We start from the raw sequence: 20,994 nt of genomic DNA on the forward strand, positions 1-20,994 counted from the left end.
ACAAATCATACCATATTTATAGAAGGCAGTAGGTAAAGGAAAAAATAATATACTGGCATGTATATGCATTACTGAGTGTAGTGGGGTAGTCACCCTGCTCTGGCTGTGAAGGGGTTAAAACAGCCCTGGGAGAGGGCTGCCCTGGGGAGCCAACTCAAAGCAGCCCTGGAGAGGGCTGTGGCTGGAAAAAGGAGTGAAAGCAGCTGAGGGAATAGCTGACCACAGGTGTGGCCAGCTCAGTCAGGACCCAGCTGGCCCTTATAAAAGGGCTGTAAGCCAGGAGTCTCTCTGTAGCTCTGGAGAGAGAAGGGTACCTGAGGTAGAGTAGTGCTGGAGAAAGGCAAGAGGAGCTGGGGAGCTCCAGCCTGATAACTCCCCAGGCTGAAGGCCTATCAAAAGTATGAGGGCTGTAGAAGGGCAGCCTGGGAATAGGCAGAGGCAGCTGGTCCTAACCCCTTGCCAATGATGAGTGGCTATTACACTGCAGTCTTCCGCAGTGAGCGGGATCTAGATGATGACTGGCCATAGCCACTGAGGCAAGGTGGGTTTAGAGGGTTGGGGGTTCCCGTGGAACGGGAGACCCAGAGTAAGTGGGTTACTGCTGGGGGCAGAACCCTGAGGAAAATGGGCACTGGGGTCCAGGAGTGTCACAGGTCCAGCGGCAGGCAAGACACCGGCCTACAGAGGGCGCTCCAAAGGCTGGAAAGAGCTAATTCCCGAGATGACCAGCAGGAGGCTCCACACTGGTGAGTCATCGCCTCGCTACACTGAGGATGAAGGAACTGCTGCTACATGCTGGCCTCAGAGAGATTTTAAATGCCTCACTGACATACACACAGAAAAATCCACAAAAACAAACCAACCAAAAATCCTTTATTGGCATCACAGATGGGAAAATTCAGAGACAGGAAAAAATTGTGTAACCTGTAACCTTCAGGGGGTTGGACTAGATGACCTTCTGGGGTCCCTTCCAACCCTGATATTCTATGATTTCCAGATCTCTCTAAGTTTGCTGTATTCTGCAATATTCTACAAATTCTATCATTTTTTAAAAGCTAAGACCCAGATTTTTAAAGGTATATAGGTGTTGCAGTACACTGCACTGAAATACCTAACTGATTTAGGAGCATTAATTTCATTTTGTAAAGGCGATTGTCATTTAGGAGCCAAAATACTGTTGACAGTGGGATTTTTGGCTCTGAAGTGCCTAAATCCCTTCTGCAAATGAAATTTAGGCTCCTAGATACCTTTAAAAATGTGGGCCTAAGTATACTTTATGACCATATTGCTATCATAGTATAAACTGACGTACTGATGCCTGATGCCTAAGTCAGTTTTGCAAAAAACAAAATAAACAAAAACAAACTTGTCTCTTAACCAACAGCAGCAAAGATGGGCACTTACCCGTACCCTTTCCTCAAGAAATCACAGTCAGGATGTAGACTTTGTAAGATTAAAGTTTTTAAAAAAGTATTTAAACATACAAGCAGTTTTTACCCTCAGTCACTTTTCTCTTGGAAAACACAGAAAATTAAGACACTAAAACCAGAGACTAATGCAACAGGTTTAATTCAGTTAATACTGCCAAACATGAATCTACAGTGGATCCTCAGACACCCGGGTGCCTCATCCCCACCAGGAACAGATTAAAATGCAAATGTGTTTATTGCTCATGTTCCAGTGCTACAGGATATGCTGTACAAACTTTATACTGACAGTGCTATGCCATCATAACCTGAGACACCTGGAAAATAAGATATTCAACTGAAATAGAATTCTAGCTAAGATATGTTGTAGGTAGCCACTTCCTGTTTAGCAGGAAATCTCCATCCACGATTACAAAAGTCTACTTCCCAACGACATGGTACTTCTGGACACATGATTTATACCTCTATCCTTCCATTTGACATTATAAAGGAATTTGGGGCAAATTCCATAAGAGGTTGGGCAGCAGAGAAGTTTTCTGAGTAATTCTTTTGATTTTGCAGCTAGTGGCGATGGCGCAGGTTCAGAATGAATGCGCTGTTTCTCCCTATTTCTCACTATTGAATGACTTTGCATAGGATATGCTAGATTTTCTTCAAGTAGTCCTGAATGCAACGTTAAGGTTGCACAATTAAAGTTAGGGTGTAAAAGAGAAGAAATGCCAGTTTAGATTCTAACAGCGACTTTAACTCACCTGCATTGTTCATGCACAGCATTTTTCATTCTTGTTTTTCTGGTTCAGTGTTGAATATGGTTAAATGTTAAATATTGAAGTTTCTGGCATAAAATATAAAACAACAGGATGTGCACCATGGCCAAGATAAACCACTAACTTATTTTTTGACTTTTTCTAGCAGATGCTTACTGAGCATCCCCAGAAGTGACCTTTTTTTAAATCACCCCAGTTCCAATCCAAGCAAAGGCCCTGGTCTATAATGAGAATTATGTCCAAGTTTAAGTTTCAAGCTTTAGCCAGTTGTTCTGTATCCTTGTTGTTTTAAAAATAAGTGTAGCCAGAATTTTTTTTAACTTTGGGAAATAGATATTTTTCCAAACTAAAAAATAGATAAGAGATTTTGCCAAAAGTCACTATCAGACAAAGCCCAGTTGCAAAAAATTCCAGCCCAAAGCTGACTGTTTAGGAAAGTTTTGACCATTTTAAATGTATACTGGCAGTTATAATAGAAATCAATAGCAACAATAGAAGGCATGACTAGCCCATAATATTAACAGACTTGATCATAGGAACAAAAAGAAAGACTATTACATCCTTATTGTGCATGTGCTCTATCCTATTTACATACCTGTTTTAGTCTTGCAAGTTCTTTCAAAGCCCTGGCCCACTGTTGCTTGTAGTGCAGCTTTGATTTGGTAGCTGATTCCAACTTTCTTTCAAGTTCAACCTGATGGTGATTAAAATCATATCAGCTGAAACACAATACTGGTGGTAACAATCATTGAAAGATTATATATACACAGTGTCCGTTTAAGAAAAGTGCTTATGCAGTATAACATACAACATCATCTGAAGCTGTTATGTAATTTAATGTAAATATTATGGCACATGAACATTTTCTTGTTTAAAATATAGCCTTATTTTTATTGTCTAGCAGTCTATACAAAAAGGAACTAGATTAGTCTTAGCCCCAAGACAGCTAATGTAAACTTTTTTAAAGAGCCTCTAAGCGGTGAAAAACACATGTTGTTGTTCTATAAGCAGCTCTAATCGTTAGCATTCCAGTTTAAGGGGCACTCTAAACTCTTAGGGCCAAGTCCTGCCTCTAGAGGTCTAGGCAGCTCTTACTAAAGCAAATATGTGTCTCAGAGGGCAGAATTTGGACCTTTGATTGGGGGAGAGGGAGAAAATCTTCAAAGATGGCCTAGGTTTCATGGTTGTCCTCTATACACAGGCAAATTTGCTCTAGAACGCTGCAAGATATTTTGTTGCTTAACTTACCATTGATAAAGATATAAAACCAACTGAACAAACATTTGAAGATTACATTAGAATGGTAAAACATGGTAAGAGGGAACTACAATTATAGGCAATACTTTCTCAGGCTATATTTAAAATATATGAAGGCAACTAGGCACCAGTGGTCATATATCAAAAATATTTATTTTTACATGCACTAAGCAATCTGTTTTACCTGCATTAAAGCCAGCTTGGCTAATTTTCAGGAATGCACTGTCTCAATGTCTCAAATTAAGAACCAAGTTAATTATTGTGGCCAATACAGAGTTTGGAGTTTTATTAAGTGATAATGGAAAATCTGTCCATGTTTCAATATAAATTCTTCAATTCTCGTCTTATCTGACAAGCTGTGATACAAACAGAATGGCTGAGTTTATCATTTCTGAATTGTGGATGATTTCGTAAAACTGTATCATAATTATTGGGTCATGGAAAGCCTACGTATGTGATTCCACCATGGGTTAGCACAGTTGTGTAATCTCTCTGCTAGGCCAGAACCAATCGTGAGTAATGCGCACCCAATCATCTGTTCAACGTAAAACATCTTGGAACAATGGGTTAACTCTAGCTGAGAGAGATATGTCCTCTTCTTCTCTGAAAAGGGAGATGTCGGTGGTGTTTGAGAGAAATGCAAAGTTGCCTGGAGAACTAAAAGAAGCAGATAAACACCATCAGCAACCCATAAAGGGACTCTGCTGGTGGAACTGGAGAGAAAGCCTTTTTGCACCAGATTAAGATGAGGAAGGCTGGTGCTGGGTCAGAATAGGCAAGGGGAGCGGGGGGCGGGGGCAGGGGAGGAGGCCCTTGCCAGTCTGCTTGCCTGACAGAACACAGATGGATCCCCCAAAGACTCCCAAGAGAATAGTGTGCTAGTGAGGGACACTGTGTTTAAATTTTTTTTATTGTTTTGTATGAGCTGTACTCTCCTGTGCTTTATCTGCTAAGTAAAAAGAGCATAAAGACGTAAGATGAGGCAATGGGTATGTGTGTTGACAGCTTCACAACTACTGCATGCCCTGACAGAGTTAAACTGTAAGCCAGCAGCTTCACATCTGTTGGGGTGGAGTCCTGGGAGGGGTTGTGTTTAAGTACTAGGAAGTCTGGGGCCAGTGCTGAATGCAAAGGGGCTTGGCGCTTGGACAGAAGATTCCAACACTCAGAGGGAGGTGTCAGACAGAAGGTCTGAACCTTGAGAACGTGCATAAGAACCTCAAGATTGCGGCAGTGCTGCACTGTGTTCAGGCTCCAGGAGCTTGAAACACCCCAGGGATCCATAGCAGTAGAGGTCTGGATTCCCCTCAGAGAAGTCCTAGTGGGTGGCCAGGAAGGAGTGCTCTCTACAATCTGTGATAAGACATGGTTCAAATATAAAATAGTTCAATCTTTTTCCTGACTATTCCTATTCTAGGCATGGAATACAACTCAAAACAAAGAAAATGAAAGGTAAATGTGAAATGCCACTGCTTTAGAATTATGAATCATCTACATTATCACAGAAGTTTATCATGATATACAGAAGTATTAAAGGTTTCAGAGTAGCAGCCGTGTTAGTCTGTATCCGCAAAAAGAACAGGAGTACTTGTGGCACCTTAGAGACTAACACATTTATTAGAGCACAAGCTTTTGTGGGCTACAGCTCACTTCATTGGATGCATAGAATGGAACATATAGTAAGATATATCTATATACACAAACAGAGAAGGTGGAAGTTTCCATGCAAACTGTAAGAGGCTAATTAAGATGAGCTCTTATCAGCAGAAGAAAAACTTTTGCAGTGATAATCAAGATGGCCCGGTTAGACAGTTGACAAGAAGGTGTGTGGATACTTAACATAGGGAAATAGATTCAATATGTGTAATGACCCAGCCACTCCCAGTCTCTATTCAAACCCACGTTAATGGCATCTAGTTTGCATATTAATTCAAGCTCAGCAGTTTCTTGTTGGAGTCTGTTTTTAAGCTTTTCTATTGCAAAATTGCCACCCTTAAATCTTTTACTGAGTGGCCAGAGAGGTTGAAATGTTCTCCTACCAGTTTTTGAATGTTCTGATTCCTGATGTCAGATTTGTGTCCATTTATTCTTTTGCGTAGAGACTGTCCGGTTTGGCCAATGTACATGCCCCTCTGCCATGAGTTGATAGCAGAATATCTGGGGCTGGATGGTTCAGTGGATTAGCAAGGATATGGTCACTGCTTCTTAGAAACCAGCTCAAGTCAGTAGTAAAATAAAGTAGTCACTACATGACCGCTGTTCAGTGACCCATTTAAAGTAAGTTGATGGCTTCAGTTAAAATCTCTGTAAACAAGTGTCCAGATGGGAAATGAACACTCTCACTGGTAGTCAAGCAAGAATGCAAAGAACCAAACAAACACAGACTAAACTACCCTCTCACTCCTAGTTTTGGTGCCATTCTATCTAGTGTTGAAACTCATTGAAGGAGTTGAATGGGGTAGTTTTCATTGCTAATACAAATGTGGTTTCTGTTCTGTAAACAAACAAAGGGACTTCTTTCTGGAGCACTCTTTAAAAAGTAATAGTGGAATGTCCATCTTAAACTTACCTTAAAAAAAGCTAGGAAATTCAAAACCCTCAATTCTTTTTCTCCCCAGGTTTTGCTCTTCAGAGTCCCCCAATTCTAACTACAGTGGTAGCCATTAAAACATAAGCATTTTCCAAGTGGTATATAAGTTTCTAGTTTCCCCTGTACTTAGAAGTGGATATAAATGTGTTAATTGTTGTCAAATGTTGACTAATAGTCAAAAACTGTCCAAAAAAGTTATATAAAACTATTCCACAAGATCATTTTCACCTACAAATAGGTTCTAAATATTTATTTAGTGGCTGAAGAAATTGTTGGAAGAGAGAAAAAAATGGAGATTAACCCACTTCATCTTGGAAGCAGATTATTCTTTCATCTTCATCAATAATGAAAACATAGTTATGGAAGATCAGTAAAGTCTAAAGGTACCTTTTCTAAAGTGAGCAGATTTATTTCTGATTGTAACCGGATTTCTGGTTTGCTGCATTGCTGTTCCTTGTACTGCTGGAACTCCTTTTCCAAAATCTTATACTTGTTTTCTGCTTCATAAAACTACATTAAAAACACCCAGATATAAAATCCATTAGAATACATTAATTTAACAATAAGACACATTCACAGGGGATGGAATGAGTGTCAGAACCTAAATTAGCCTCTGGACCTAACATTTTATTTCAGTCAAGTAACTGATATAAAACAGACACTGAAAGCTTCACATTCATAAATAATGAATTCTTGATTATGGGATATACAGAGAGCATAACAGAAATAATGTTTAAGGAAAGTTTTGGTTACACAGGAAAGAAAGTTCTATTTCCCTCTGATATAAAGACTACCATGTAATATAGCTGTTCACCAAATTTTTCAAGTGAAACTTTGTAATTCTATGGAATTACAACCAACAGTGCAGTTTTATCAAGTTTGTACTCATGGCGGCTTTTTTTTTTTTAAGTCAAATATATTCGTATTGTCTATATGAAGTTTTTACTATTGACTCAACCTCACCAGTATAGCTTGTCCAGGAATGTCTGGAAGAGGAAATAAATAATATTTTGGTTAGCCAAATAATGATTTAAAAGGCTGAAGCAGCAAGACTTCAGTGACAAATGACTGAAATGTTAGGCACCTTTGCCCTCACAATATACTTGCAGAGTTGCAGGAAGACAGGATTTTTGCTGTCTAGATAAAAATGGACAATTTCAAAGATGCTGTTTTAACCAACGTATGACCATATCACGCCATCAAAAGAACTATGCAAGTCATATCTTTAAGTAACTAGCACTTTCAAAATACCGGAGTGGCAATGTTAAAAAAAAATGCCTGGCAAAAGAGTTTCAATTACCTACTGGGAATAGGAGTACATAAAGTAATGATATAAGTTAGTCAGTCAGTGAACTAAGAAAATTATTCAATTAGATTACTTCAAAAACACAGTTTACTTCATTAATGGAAATGAAGCATTTCTAACTGTCAGATTTTGATTCACTTTTAACATGTAAATATAACTCTCTCCATGGGTTCTCTTTTTAGCTTAGCAGTTTAGGACCAAATATTGGGGAAATTATTCATTTTGGTTAAAAGCATGAAATTGTTGCATTAATACATCTATTTATGTGGGTCCACTTGCTCAACACGTTTTGGTATCCAACATTTAAAATTTTGTCTATTGTTTTGTATAGAAATATTATAAGAAGACAGTAGTGCTTCAAAAAAACAAAACCACACACCTACAAGGAGACAGCTAGCTTCCAGTCATTTTCATTTACGTCATTTGATAACAATTCATCATACTTGTACTGTAAAAGTTCTTTATAGCAAAGGCCACCTCATGCAATCGGAGTTCAACTATAGATTTTCCCTTCCAGAAATAGGTGTATCCTCCTTTCCCCTCCCTCACCTGTCCTTCATTAGCTCTTCTAGTTTCAGAAAAGCAGCTAATGAATTGAGTCGATGTTAAACCGACTCAATTCACAAGCAATAATGGCTGTAGGTCGCTCTGGTCAGTTGCTGTTTGTGTTGTCTATCAGGGTACGTATGTTCCAAGTTCCAAAGTTGAAGAATTTCTTACATTTTCGACCATTGAGGTGGTTATCCTGCTGGATGTGGCTATCCCGCCAGGAAAAACAGATGCAAGACTATTTTTAGGGTACTTTTTTAACCCCCTCCCCATGTGGGGTGAGCAGAGTGGATCCTAAAAAGGACTGCTCAGTCGTGGGTGCAGCTGCTGAGATGTTCGACCCGCTTCAATCCTCGAGCAAGACGACTGTATCACACCCACCGCCTGTGTGTCTGTCTGTAACTAGGAACTTCTGGATTTCACTGTCCTGTTCCTGTTACCACTCGCCAATCGCCACCAGACTTTTGACTTGTGCAATGTTGTTTTTCCCAAAACCCGGAAAATGCCTGTGTGGAACTTCTTTTAAAGGGGGGAAACTGGTGCACAACAGTCACCACACTATCCTTGACACACAGAGGAGTTGAAACCAGTGGCATGGGCACCGTGATGATTGGAGATCCTCTATTTGCTGCAGCCGACATCCACATTCACAGCCGTTCACTGAATCAGAATCATAGAATACCAGCGTTGGAAGGGACCTCAGGAGGTCATCTAGTCCAATCCCCTGCTCAAAGCAGGACCAATCTCCAATTTTTGCCCCCGATCCCTAAATGGCCCCCTCAAGGATTGAACTCACAACCCTGGCTTTAGCAGGCCAAACTACTAAGCTATCTTTCCCCCCTTCGCCCCCGTTGTAACATTACAGAACAGTTTCACCTCCACTGCACAATTATCCTCTATCTGTTCTACTATTAAGTCTCTGAGGTACCAATTGGCATCAATGGATGGTTTATGACACTCCGATTGAGACACACCAACAATGGATGCAGATAAGAATGTAAAGGAAGATTTTTATTCTCAGTTGGCAACCATTTTATCGGAGACTCCTACAGAAGACAAGATCATCCTTCTTGGGGATTTCAATGCACGTGTGGGATGAGACTCAGATCTGTGGAAGGGAATAATCGGGAAAGAAGGAGTTGGCAAAAGCAATTCAAATGGAATTCTGCTCCTGACCAAGTGTGCTGAACATGAAATTATTACGAATACTCTCTTCGGTCAAAAAGAAAAGTTCAAAACATCTTGGAGGCACCCACGGTCAAAGCACTGGCATCTCCTCGACTATGTTATAGTTTGTGCCCAAGACCATAGTGACGTACTTCCCACAAGAGAAATGACAAGTGCTGATGACTGTTGGACTGATCATTGCCTTATTCGATCCACAATGAAAATTCAGATCGCTCCCAAATGGAGGCTGCAAAAGAAGGTCAGGCGCAAGCTGAAGATTCAAGATTTGAAAGACCCTATTAAGCGTGACCACTTCCAAGCAGTCTTAGAAGAAAAGCTCCCATCAGAGTTTCCAGAAGAAATTGAGGAACACTGGAGCCAGTTGAAAGCAGTAATAATCAATGCCTGTGAGGAAACCATAGGCTACCAAACCAGAAATCATCAGAACTGGTTGATGAGAATGATGCTGAAATTGAGCAGCTCATTAATGAGAAGAGAATGGCATTTCGTGCTTATCAGAATGACAAACTGTAATATAAAGAGAGAAGCCCATGCCAACATGAGGGCAGAAGTCCAACTTAAAACCAGAGAACTCAAGAAGAAATGGTGGACTGAGAAAGCGCAAGAACTCCAACATCTCTCACATATCCACAATACATGCGGTTTCTTTTAGTGCCACCAAGACTGTTTATGGGCCTATTTGTCATGGTATGAATCCTCTTTGCTCTAAGGATGGAACCACACTTCTGAAGGACAACAAAGCCATCAATTCTCACTGGAAAGAACATTTTGAAGATCACCTTAACCGTAATTCTATGGTTTCAGATTAAATCCTTGAGCAAATCCCTCAACGACCATTGAGGGATGAGCTCCGAGACCCTCCTAATTTGTATGAGGTACACAATGCCAACAAAGCAGATGAACAACAACAAGTCAGCAGGTCTAGATGGGATCCCTGCTGAAATCTTTGAAGACGGTGGACCAGAGCTAATTCAGCAGCTTTACCTGCTTATCCTTAAAATCTGGAGATACCCAGTGAAATAAGGGATGCTCTGATTGTTACCCTCTTCAAGAAAGGGGATAAAGCGGATTGTGGAAATTATCGTGGTATCTCCCTCCTAGCCATTGCAGGCAAAGTTCTGGCACGGATCCTTGCAACTCGCCTTCTGCCCTGTCAGAAGAAATTTTACCGGAGTCACAGAGTGGTTTCTGACCATGTCGTGGAACTGTAGATATGATCTTCACAGCACGGCAGCTGCAAGAAAAGTGTTGGGAGCAAAACCAACCACTGTACGTGGCTTCTATTGATTTAACTAAAGCCTTTGATTCAGTGAATCACCATGCCCTCTGGATTGGACTCTCTAAGATTGGATGTCCTGATGAAGCAATTTTAGGACACTGATGTATTTATAACATGAAAGTGACCGGAGCAGTACTGGCTCCCAGAGTGAAACTTTCAAAGTACAAAGAGGAGTAAAACAGGGCTGTATCATCATTCCAACCATGTTTGCGGTTTTGATCGCCGTCATTCTTTACCTAGTTGCTGGGAAGTTTACAGCTGGCATTGAAATAATTTACAGAATGGATGGAAAGCTGTTCAGGCTTAGCAGGCTGAACGCCAAGAGTAAGATCTCTACATCATCTATTGGCGAACTTCAGAATGCTGAGGACAACAAAATCTTTGCCCACTCTAAGATCTTCAAACTATCTTGAATGTGTTTTGCCGATGCTTACACATGTCTTGATCTCACTTTTAATATCAAGACGACTAACGTGCTCTATCAGCCCTCTCCAAATGAGGTACCAGATGCCCTATCTATCAAAATCGATGGAGTGGCACTGGAGAATGTTGATCATTTCCTCAACCTTGGAAGTCATCTTTCATCCAAGGCAGATATTGATGCAGAAACTCAACATTGCCTGAGCTGTGCCAGTGTAGCTTTTTCTCGTTTACAGCACAGGGTTTTTGAAGATCACGACATTCAAACAGACACCAAGCTGCTTGTTTATCAAACCATTATTCTCCCAACTTGGGTCTGAAACTTGGACAACCTACAGACACCACTTGAAAGTCCTTGAGAGGCACCATCAATGCTGCCTTCGTAAGATTCTGAAGATAAAATGGGAAGACAGGTGCATCAATATTAGTGTCCTAGAAGAGGCAAAGACCCACTATCAAGGCAATGATCATCCGTCAGCAATTCCACTGGACTGGTCACGTTGTCCGAATGCCAGACCATTGCCTCCCAAAACAGGTCCTGTTCTCTCAGCTGAAAGAAGGGTACCATAATGTGGGTGGACAATGGAACAACCTAAAAAAGTGTAATATTGACACTTGCCCAGGATCGCTTAAAATGGAGTTAAGTCCTACATGATGGTCCCCTGCATTTTGAACTTGCTTGCTGACAAGCTGAAAAGGACAAAAGGCATAGAAGGAAGAAGAGACTGGCTTCTAGTCATGGTCAACAGCCTCCTGCTGAGTCTGAAAACATCTGCCCTTACTGCAATAGAACTTACGGTTCTATTCCCATGGAAGATCATCATACTCAGTAACGAGTGATCGCCCATCATCATAAGAGTAAGACAGCTAACATACCATCTCTGTTTTTATTCCTACTAATTCCTTTGTAAATATGGCATATATACGTTGACCATCCACATGGCAACTAACTGGCTCGGTTGTGAGGAAATGCCTGTAATGCTAAAAACATTTGCACCAAATGTCTAATTCCTTGCTTGTTTTTGAAGACCTGAGAACCACTTCCAGGAGAACTGTGGACATCTCTTGTAACCAAACTCAGAATAGATGCCTATGCTGTGCAAACAGTCAACGAGACTCTGTCATGTGTTACAAAACAATATACTTAGGTGTCAAACAGGATTCCATTATTCAGTAGGTCTCAAATGGAACAGTTCAAAGACGACAACCCAAATATCCATTCTTGAAAATGATTGGGCTCACCTTCATCCACAATACACTGCATGACACTCATTTAAAATGGTATTTTGAAAGAATTCTTCAAGCATGAAAAATCAAGAATTTGAACTCTCTTAAATGGGCACATGTATGACGACACAAAGAAAGGCCTTTTAATAGGTCAGAAAAATGAAGCAGCCCACCCTAGTGGATATGAAGATCCTGCATGGGGTTACAGCTGTCCAGATTCAGTTAGCTAGCACTAAACAAAGACACTATGGGCCAGACCTCTCATCTCCTATTCGCTGTAACATTATCACAGAATATCAGGGTTGGAAGGGACCTCAGGAGGTCATCTAGTCCAACCCCCTGCTCAAAGCAGGACCAATCCCCAATTTTTACCCCCTGATCCCAAATGGCCCCCTTGAGGATTGAACTCACAACCCTTGATTTAGCAGGTCAATGCTCCAACCACTGAGCTATCCTATTAGGCAAAGAAAAGGCAAAAGCTTTCTTAGTTTTTCATGCTTTAGGTTACATTTATTAGAAGAGCCATAAAAATATCTGGGAAGCACAGAAGGTCTACCCTGAATGTAGCGAAGCATTTCTTGGGGTGTCCTTCTTTAATTACTAAAATCAGTGATACTTATCTGAAGGAAACCGAGTAGCATGTTCCTTTATACCAACACTAGGCCACTGGCAGTGTCACTGGGGCAAGACAGCACTTGGTCCTCAAGCAATCAATGTATCCAGGCAAATTTACACCAGCACAACTTGAAAGCAATGCACTAGGTTGAGCAAATTTGGGGACACACTGCTGTAACAACCAGAATTTCAAGATCCAGCAAGTGGGGTGGAAGAGGAATCCAGCTGGTGTAAACGTGCGTGAGTGCCAGCAGGATGCAATAAGCTTGTCCACTGTGAATTTCAGGGGGACTGATAGGTATGATATATGTGGTATAAGGACAATGGCAGGTGGTCAGCACTATGCTACTCTGCTGAGGAAAAAATACACGGGACATTCAGAGTGGCAACTAATATTTTACTAATTATTGTGTCTTCTGGTTCATCACTGTGGCAGGGCAGGGGTAAAACCCCTTGAATACCCTGCTAAAATGCTGGCTAAGCCCTGCTTTCCAGCAGAGGGGCCAGACGCAGTGGCTCAAAGCAGTCAGCAGGGAGCCCAGCTGCGGGCCCTGATGAGTGCTGGCTCACTGCAATAGGCTGAGCTAAGCAGCAACGGCTAGGCTGAAGACTGGGAGGGCTATAAAAGTCCTGAATAAAACTCAGTTGGGAGGCTAGCCTGGGAGGGGACAGGAGGCTACAGCTCTGCCTCCTCACCACAGAAAGGGAGCCTCACAGGCCAGGAGACCCTGGAACCGATTAGAAAGGGGATAACTGTTGAGGGATAAAGGGGACTACACTGTGGCACTGCAAATAAAAGCACAAGGGTGAAACATCTGAAGGCGGCGTTATTTTGCCAGCCTAAGCACAGGGGAGAGAAGGAGGAAACCTGTGCAGATCCTGTGACACTCATATTTACTAATATTAATGAATTTTAGGGCTAAATTTAAGGATCATCAGATCTTAGCTTTGTACACTAACGGACAGATTCAGATGTGGTATCAGTGGAGTTGAACTTGCTCATATCATGTCTGAATATGGCCCTCAGTGTCCCAAACTATGGCTTGATTTGGCCTCTGATTGTGAACTAATATATTAACTTAGGATATGAACAGAGGTGTGGCATGACCAGGTCCCATAACTGTACAAAAGTATTTCATGCTCTGAATATTGCAAAAATAGTTTAAATAGTCTAAATAAAAATAGTTAATATGATTTATGGGAAAATTGAAACATATGCTCATGAGATATATCCATAATTTAAAATGCTGGCTGAATGCAACAGAATGAGTTTTGAATGTGGGCTTAATTTTTAAATGATCAAATATGAATGCAACAGATGTCATACCTGTAATCAAAAGTCAACGATTTGACTCAACAGCTGGGCTATTTCTAGGTTGTCAACATCTCTTCAACACCACAATGGAAAATTTACACCAAAGCTTGATACAGTGGATACTACTTTTCACATTAATTTCATATGAAAAAAATCTTAAAACCAAGATAATGCTAAATGAAAATTAAAGACATACTGAAAAGGACAAAATTGTAAAAAATCCAGCTGTTTCTTATACAAAGGATTCCTCTAGCAAGATACAGAGAGATCTCTTCATTAGTTAGTGCTACTGTGGGATTACCAATGCATAAACTCTAATGTTAAGAAATGAAAAACACTAAAGAAAAAAACACATTCAAATGAGCTAAACACACTGAAAAATATTTAAGCAATATTCTGCAGTGTATTTCCAGTGATAATAATTGAGAGAGCTGTAAAATGGCTAAACATGAACTGTTAGGAATAATGCTACTAAAATTAAAAAGAAAACATGCTTTATTTTTCTGTTACCAACATCTTCGGAACAGTCAACAAGTTTGCTACCCTATTCACATGATAGAAAGATAATTATGCTGAGTGAAAAGAATAATGTATTCTCAATTTTATTTTCCATTTTCAAATATTTAACACTGAAGTAGCATTGCTTTACAATTGGGCTGTAAAATGAAGTGAACAGTCAAGATAGTTAGAGATGTCATTAATAAATTCTAATTGCTTCAGCAAAATTTTGGAAATATACACTACACTTCAGCAGCATCACTCCCAAACACAATACACCTTCATAATTTCAATTTGGTTTTCAGCCTCAAAAAGCACATAATGCTAAAACACCTAAATGATAAAACAAAGGCCCTGCTCCTGCAATAAGCTTCTTATAGGTGGACCTCTATACTTGAGTCAAGCTCATTGAATGATTGGGACCAAAGTGTTGACTTCCAAGTTGCCAGAACGTGCTTGTGTCTAAATATACAACTTTTTAATGTTATTTGTATATTTATTTCCATTCAACACAGCAGGAAGGAAGGTAATTTAATTTCTTTACTTACATGCTGTTGCAGGCGGACCTTGTCCTCTTCCAGCTGTTTGATCTTTGACCTCTCCAGTTCAACTTGATGTGCACATTCTTCTTTGACTCGCCGCAGAGAATCCTGCAGTTCTTGAAAGTTTCGTTCGTGCTGTGCTTGCAACTCCCTCTTTACTCTTTGGAGCTTAAAATTAAAACATCTTTGAATGCAGCAATAGATAGGTTTATGATCTTTAGTTGGAAGTCTTCATTACAACCGTTAGTACTAGTTTTAATAAATTCTCATTACATTTGGATCCACTCTTTATGGCTCATATCTATGAAGTATTACTTTCACTTCCTTGATTTCCATATTTCCAATATGGACTTTCATCATCCACCACTTTAAATAATGACTTTCACATTACTACATACTGGCCACAGATCTAACTCTTCTCTAATTCACCTGCCTGTTATGGACCAGAGATATCAACATCTTACTGTCCAAGCATAGTCCACAGATAATGCACTTCCTCAATCCATCATAAGCTGAAGAACTGAGTTTATCCCATCTAACCTATTATGGTGGAGCAATAACAGTGAGATGAGATTTAAGGTGGAATTGAGATGTTTAGTTCAACAGGTCTCCATCTTCACATCCAGAACTAAACATGGAATATGATCTTTCTTGGATACTTGAATTTTCCAAAAAGGTATGAAGAGCAGTATCAGAGTATCAGGGGTAGAAATGACCTCAGGTGGTCATCTAGTCCAACCCCCTGCTCAAAGTAGGGTCAATCCCCAATTTTTGCCTTAGATACCTAAATGGCCCCCTCAAGAACTGAACTCCCAACCCTGGGTTTAGCAGGCCAATGCTCAAATCACTTAGCTATCCCTCCCCCCAAGTTGCTACAGGCGGAATAAAACTCTCTCAAAAAACCTTTCTGAAATTATGTATGTGCTAAAGACTTTTTTTAAAAAACCATGTTGCATAGATACTGTTGAACACAACAGCTTCATAGGTTTCAGAGTAGCAGCCATGTTAATCTGTATCCGCAAAAAAAACAGGAGTACTTGTGGCACCTTAGAGACTAACACATTTATTAGAGCATAAGCTTTCGGGGGCTACAGCTCACTTCATCGGATGCATAGAATGGAACATATAGTAAGAAGATTTTGTCTGTACACACACACACACACACACACACACAAAAAGAGACAGAGAAGGTGGAAGTTGCCATACAAACTGTAAGAGGCTAATTAATTAAGATGAGTTACTATCAGCAGGAGAAAAAAAACTTTTGTAGTGATAATCAAGATGGCCCGGTTAGACAGTTGACAAGAAGGTGCGAGGATACTTAACATAGGGAAATAGATTCAATATGTCTAATGACCCAGCCACTCCCAGTCTCTTCAAACCCAAGTTAATTGTATCTAGTTTGTATATTAATTCAAGCTCAGCAGTTTCTCGTTGGAGTCTGTTTTTGAAGCTAAATCTTGTACTGAGTGACCAGAGAGGTTGAAATGTTCTCCTACCGGTTTTTGAATGTTCTGATTCCTGATGTCAGATTTGTGTCCATTTATTCTTTTGTGCAGAGACTGTCCGGTTTGGCCAATGTACATGGCAGAGGGGCACTGCTGGCACATGATGGCATATACAACATTGGTAAGTGTGCAGGTGAACGAGCCCCTGATGGCGTGGCTAATGTGATTAGGTCCTATGATGGTGTCACTTGAATAAATATGTGGACAGAGTTGGCAACCTGCTTTGTTGCAAGGCTAGGCTCCTGGGTTAGTGTTCTTGTTGTGTGGTTGCTGGAGAGTGTTTGCTTCAGGTTGGGGGGCTGTCAGTAAGCGAGGACTGGTCTGTCTCCCAAGATCTGTGAGAGTGAGGGATCATTTTTCAGGATAGGCTGTAAATCTTTGATGCGCTGGTTTTAGTTGGGGGCTGAAGGGGACAGCTAGTGGTGTTCTGTTATTTTCTTTGTTGGGCCTGTCCTGTAGTAGGGGACTTCTGGGTATTCTTCTAGCTCTGTCAATCTGTTTCTTCACTTCAGCAGGTGGGTATTGTAGTTTTAAGAATGCGTGATATAGATCTTGGAGGTGTTTGTCTCTATCTGAAGGATTGGCACAAATGCGGTTGTATCTTAGAGCTTGGGTGTGGACAATGGATCGTGTGATGTGTCCTGGATGGAAGCTGGAGGCATGTAGGTAAGTATAGCGGTCAGAAGGTTTCCGGTATAAGGTGGTGTTTGTGACCATCGCTTATTAGCACAGTAGTGTCCAGGAAATGGACCGCTTGTGTGGACTGGTCTAGACTGAGGTTGATGGTGGGATGGAAATTGTTGAAATCATGCTGGAATTCCACAAGGGCTTCTTTTCCATGGGTCCAGATGATGAAGATGTCATCAATGTAGCGCAAGTAGAGTAGGGCTGTTAGGGGACGAGAGCTAAGGCAGTGTTGTTCTAAGTCAGCCATAAAAATGTTGGCATACTGTGGGGCCATGCGGGTACCCATAGCAGTGCTGCTGGTTTGAAGGTATACATTGTCCCCAAATGTGAAATAGTTATGGGTGAGGACAAAGTCACAAAGGTCAGCCGCCACGTTTGCTATGACATTATCGGGGATACTGTTCCTGATAGCTTGTAGTCCATCTTTGTGTGAAACGTTGGTGTAGAGGGCTTCTACATCCATAGTGGCCAGGATGGTGCTTTCAGGAAGATCACCAATAGATTGTAGTTTCCTCAGGAAGTCAGTGGTGTCTCAAAAATAGCTGGGAGTGCTGGTAGCGTAGGGCCTGAGGAGACAGTCCACATAGCCAGACAATCCTGCTGTTAGGGTGCCAATGTCTGAGATGATGGGGCGTGCAGGATTTCCAGGTTTATGGATTTTGGGTAGCAAACAGAATACCCCTGGTCAGGGTTCTAGGCATGTGTCTGCACAGATCTGTTCCTGTGCTTTTTCAGGGAGTTTCTTGAGCAGATGGTGTAATTTCTTTTGGTAATCCTCAGTGGGATCAGAAGATAATAGCCTGAGCTAAAAATATTTGTAATTCAAAATTAATAAAAATACCTTCCTCAAGACTGAAATGACCATGGCCAAACTGTAGTCACTGGGTATTTGAATGAAAGCAGAAGGAAATTTGTCAGATATATGACTATTTACACAGCAAGTTACATCTTGGGTATGCAGGGAATCTCAACACAAGGCAGGGCGTGGACAGAGCCAGGATAACTCCTGCTTGGAGCCCTCTTATCTCTGTCCACAAACCTCAAAAGAAGTTGATGAAATGGAATGATATTCATATTGGGGGTGATAAATCCCCATATCCACCTACACTGCTAAGAAAATGTCCAGAAAGGGGGCAATAGGGAAGCCTTCCCCACCCCCATATCCACAATTAGCTTTCTCCTCCCCTGATGTAGAAGATCCACCCAGACCCAGCAGCATTGTTATGCGCTGCTACTCCTCTTTCTCCCTTGTTCTTGGGGCTGCCACCCTAGAAAATATACAGCACACACATTTTAACTGGTTGCCAGAATTTGGACAATTCAGCCCATCCAGTCCCTGCTTAGCACTCTTGTATGTTGGAGTGGGAACAGGGAGGAGGTGGGGGAGTCTCTTTCTGAAGCTGTTAGAATAGGGGAGTAGGGTTCCTCTCTAAGCAACTTCTCCACCCAGCAACCTTCTGCTCACTTGCCAGCAGGCAAACACATCTGGTGGCCCTGATGAGGCTGCTCAGACAACAAAATGAGCTCTGAGGCGGAAGCAGGAATCTCTGTAAAAGGGGCAAGAATTAGAGCTGGGGGAAGGCAGAATGCCCTTGCGTGCAGATTAATGCCCTCGTCCCCAACTCAGAACCACTTGTACTAGGATGGGATGGTAACACTTTGGGGTGGTGCCAGTACTGGGTGGTGATGATGATGCATACAAAAATGCAGCCCTTATAAGGGGAGGCTGACAAGGGGAGCTATTTGTGGATGTGAGGTCTTGGAGAACTCCTCCCCACATTAGTGCACAAAAGACACTTAATACCTGTCTCTTTCTGCCTTTTGTCAAGTCTACCCCACATCCATATTCCACACACACCCTCCTTCCCAACTGTTGGGTCCTTAAACAAACAAACAAAAAAAGGCCACCCAGGAAAACAGCAAACAGAGACTTTGTTAAAGTCAGTTTAGGCACATCTAGGGCATAACCCGCCCACTCACAAAACCTAAAAAGCAAGAAAATTGAAAATCAATAGAGACTTTTTCCTGTACCTTTTCACCCATGCATCAAATCACACAGTCAATGAGAGTGTGGTCCCCCACAGAAAAGTGATATCCTTTTCTAACAGATGCAGGTATGTAATACGCTCACCAAATTCATTTGACTTGCACTGTAATGCAAAACATTAACTATGACCTCAATCTTTCCCCAAGAATATTTCCAGTGTCATCTACAGCCTAGCCAGATATCTTCTCTGCACACATACTACTGTTGCGGATGTCACACAATTCAGATTTCCCATCACCGCAAATGAACAAGTGAATTAGGTGAAAGCAGAGTGTTGCCAAACAGATACCAGAAATAAAACTGCACTCTTATCTCTGTCCACAAACTTCAAAAGAAGCTGATAAAATGGAATGATATTCATGTTGGGGGTGATAAGTCCTCATAACCACCCATACTGCTAGGAGAGTCCAGAATGGGGGCCAGAGGAAAGCTCAAGGAAAAGTACATATACATGCAGGATTTAAACATTCTCTTTGACATATTGATAAGTATTTTTTACCTCTGATTCTGCACTGACAAGCTGTCGTTCACGCTTCTCTAAATCTGTCAAGGTTTTCTGAAGTTGTTCTTCCAAATTCGTATATTCTGCGACCTAAAAAACAAGCACCGATTTCTTGATTTTTTTCTTGTAATAAAATCCCAATTTTAGATAAGCCCAGAGCTCCAGATATATATACTCCAATATTTATATAACAGAACAGTAATGAAACTTAAAACATGCATGTATTAGGATCAGAAATTAGAGATGAACTTCTATACTATATACAAGGCAAGTCAAATCTCCACATATTAAAGCTAGCTAATACAGAAATTACATGGCATGGCAGAGATCCTTTTTCTCTTTCTAATACACTACCTCAGTACCGTGATTGGTAGCACAGTGGCCTTTGTTCTAGATGTAGTTTGAAAGAAGGACTTTGTCTGCCGCACATCCCCAGCTATGGTCTTGTTTGCAGTTATCATATTGCAAAAGAATTTGTACGGGTCACTTTCCTTACCTTTTTCTTTACTAATGCTTCTCTTTCTTTATCCCTTTTTTTCCACTCCTCTGCAAGTGCCTGCATGTGAGCCAACTCCTTCTTTTTTAGCTAACAAAAACAAAAAACCACAAACAAAAATACACTTCACCTTTGAAAGTCAATAACAAAGGCTACAGAAAAAATTAAAATGCACAGCTAGCCAGCTGTGAAGTAATTATTTAGGAGAGTCTTCCTGAAGAATGAGAACAAAATTCTGTTCTCAGATCCACATAGCAGATTTTAGTTAAAATATTCTGATTTTACACAAGCAGAACTCCTAGGGAAATCTGACCTGTAGAGAGAGCAGGATACTGAACATGCAGGGCTTTTAGTAGAAAGATGCCATGAACAATACTTTTTAAAACTATTTAATACATTGAGCCACTCTGCATCTGCTTTAATAGTGTAACACATAGAGTGATATTGAAATATCTTTGTACTTTAATAGCATTTAGCAGTACAACATACACACAGTATGATATGCAATAATTATCTTTTTATATATTTAGTAGGATAAAAAAATTCCTACTTAAATGTAGGGTCCTTTTTTTTTTTTTTTAATTCTTTTAAAAGCAACATGTCATCATTTATAAGAATGATTACCACTATTCTTGAAACAATGCCTATGATATAAATATAATGACTTCATGAACTGAAGGACAGCAATGGACAAGAAATCCTAAGCAGTAGATTTTAACAGAGAATAAAAAATACGCAGGTTGAATAACGGGAGAAAGTTAGACGATAATACCT

General features: G+C 40.7%; 1 protein-coding gene across 3 annotated transcripts in view; it reads right to left on the reverse strand.

The window, feature by feature from the left end:
• CEP120 (centrosomal protein 120) overlaps window positions 1-20,994 on the reverse strand; it is a 74,723-nt gene that overhangs the window by 14,865 nt on the left and 38,864 nt on the right. For 2 of the 3 annotated variants that reach the window (XM_073344815.1, XM_073344817.1), the window contains exons 14-18: window positions 20,221-20,310; window positions 19,722-19,814; window positions 14,987-15,148; window positions 6,429-6,551; window positions 2,790-2,888 (exon numbers count right to left, since the gene is read on the reverse strand). In XM_073344815.1, coding sequence (XP_073200916.1) covers window positions 2,790-2,888; window positions 6,429-6,551; window positions 14,987-15,148; window positions 19,722-19,814; window positions 20,221-20,310 — 567 coding nt within the window. The remainder of the gene's footprint in view (window positions 1-2,789; window positions 2,889-6,428; window positions 6,552-14,986; window positions 15,149-19,721; window positions 19,815-20,220; window positions 20,311-20,994) is intronic. The other variant, XM_073344816.1, reaches the window with a different exon arrangement.

Source organism: Lepidochelys kempii, chromosome 5 (genome assembly GCF_965140265.1).
Source record: "Lepidochelys kempii isolate rLepKem1 chromosome 5, rLepKem1.hap2, whole genome shotgun sequence".
In the NCBI taxonomy this organism is placed as follows: Eukaryota; Metazoa; Chordata; order Testudines; family Cheloniidae; genus Lepidochelys; species Lepidochelys kempii.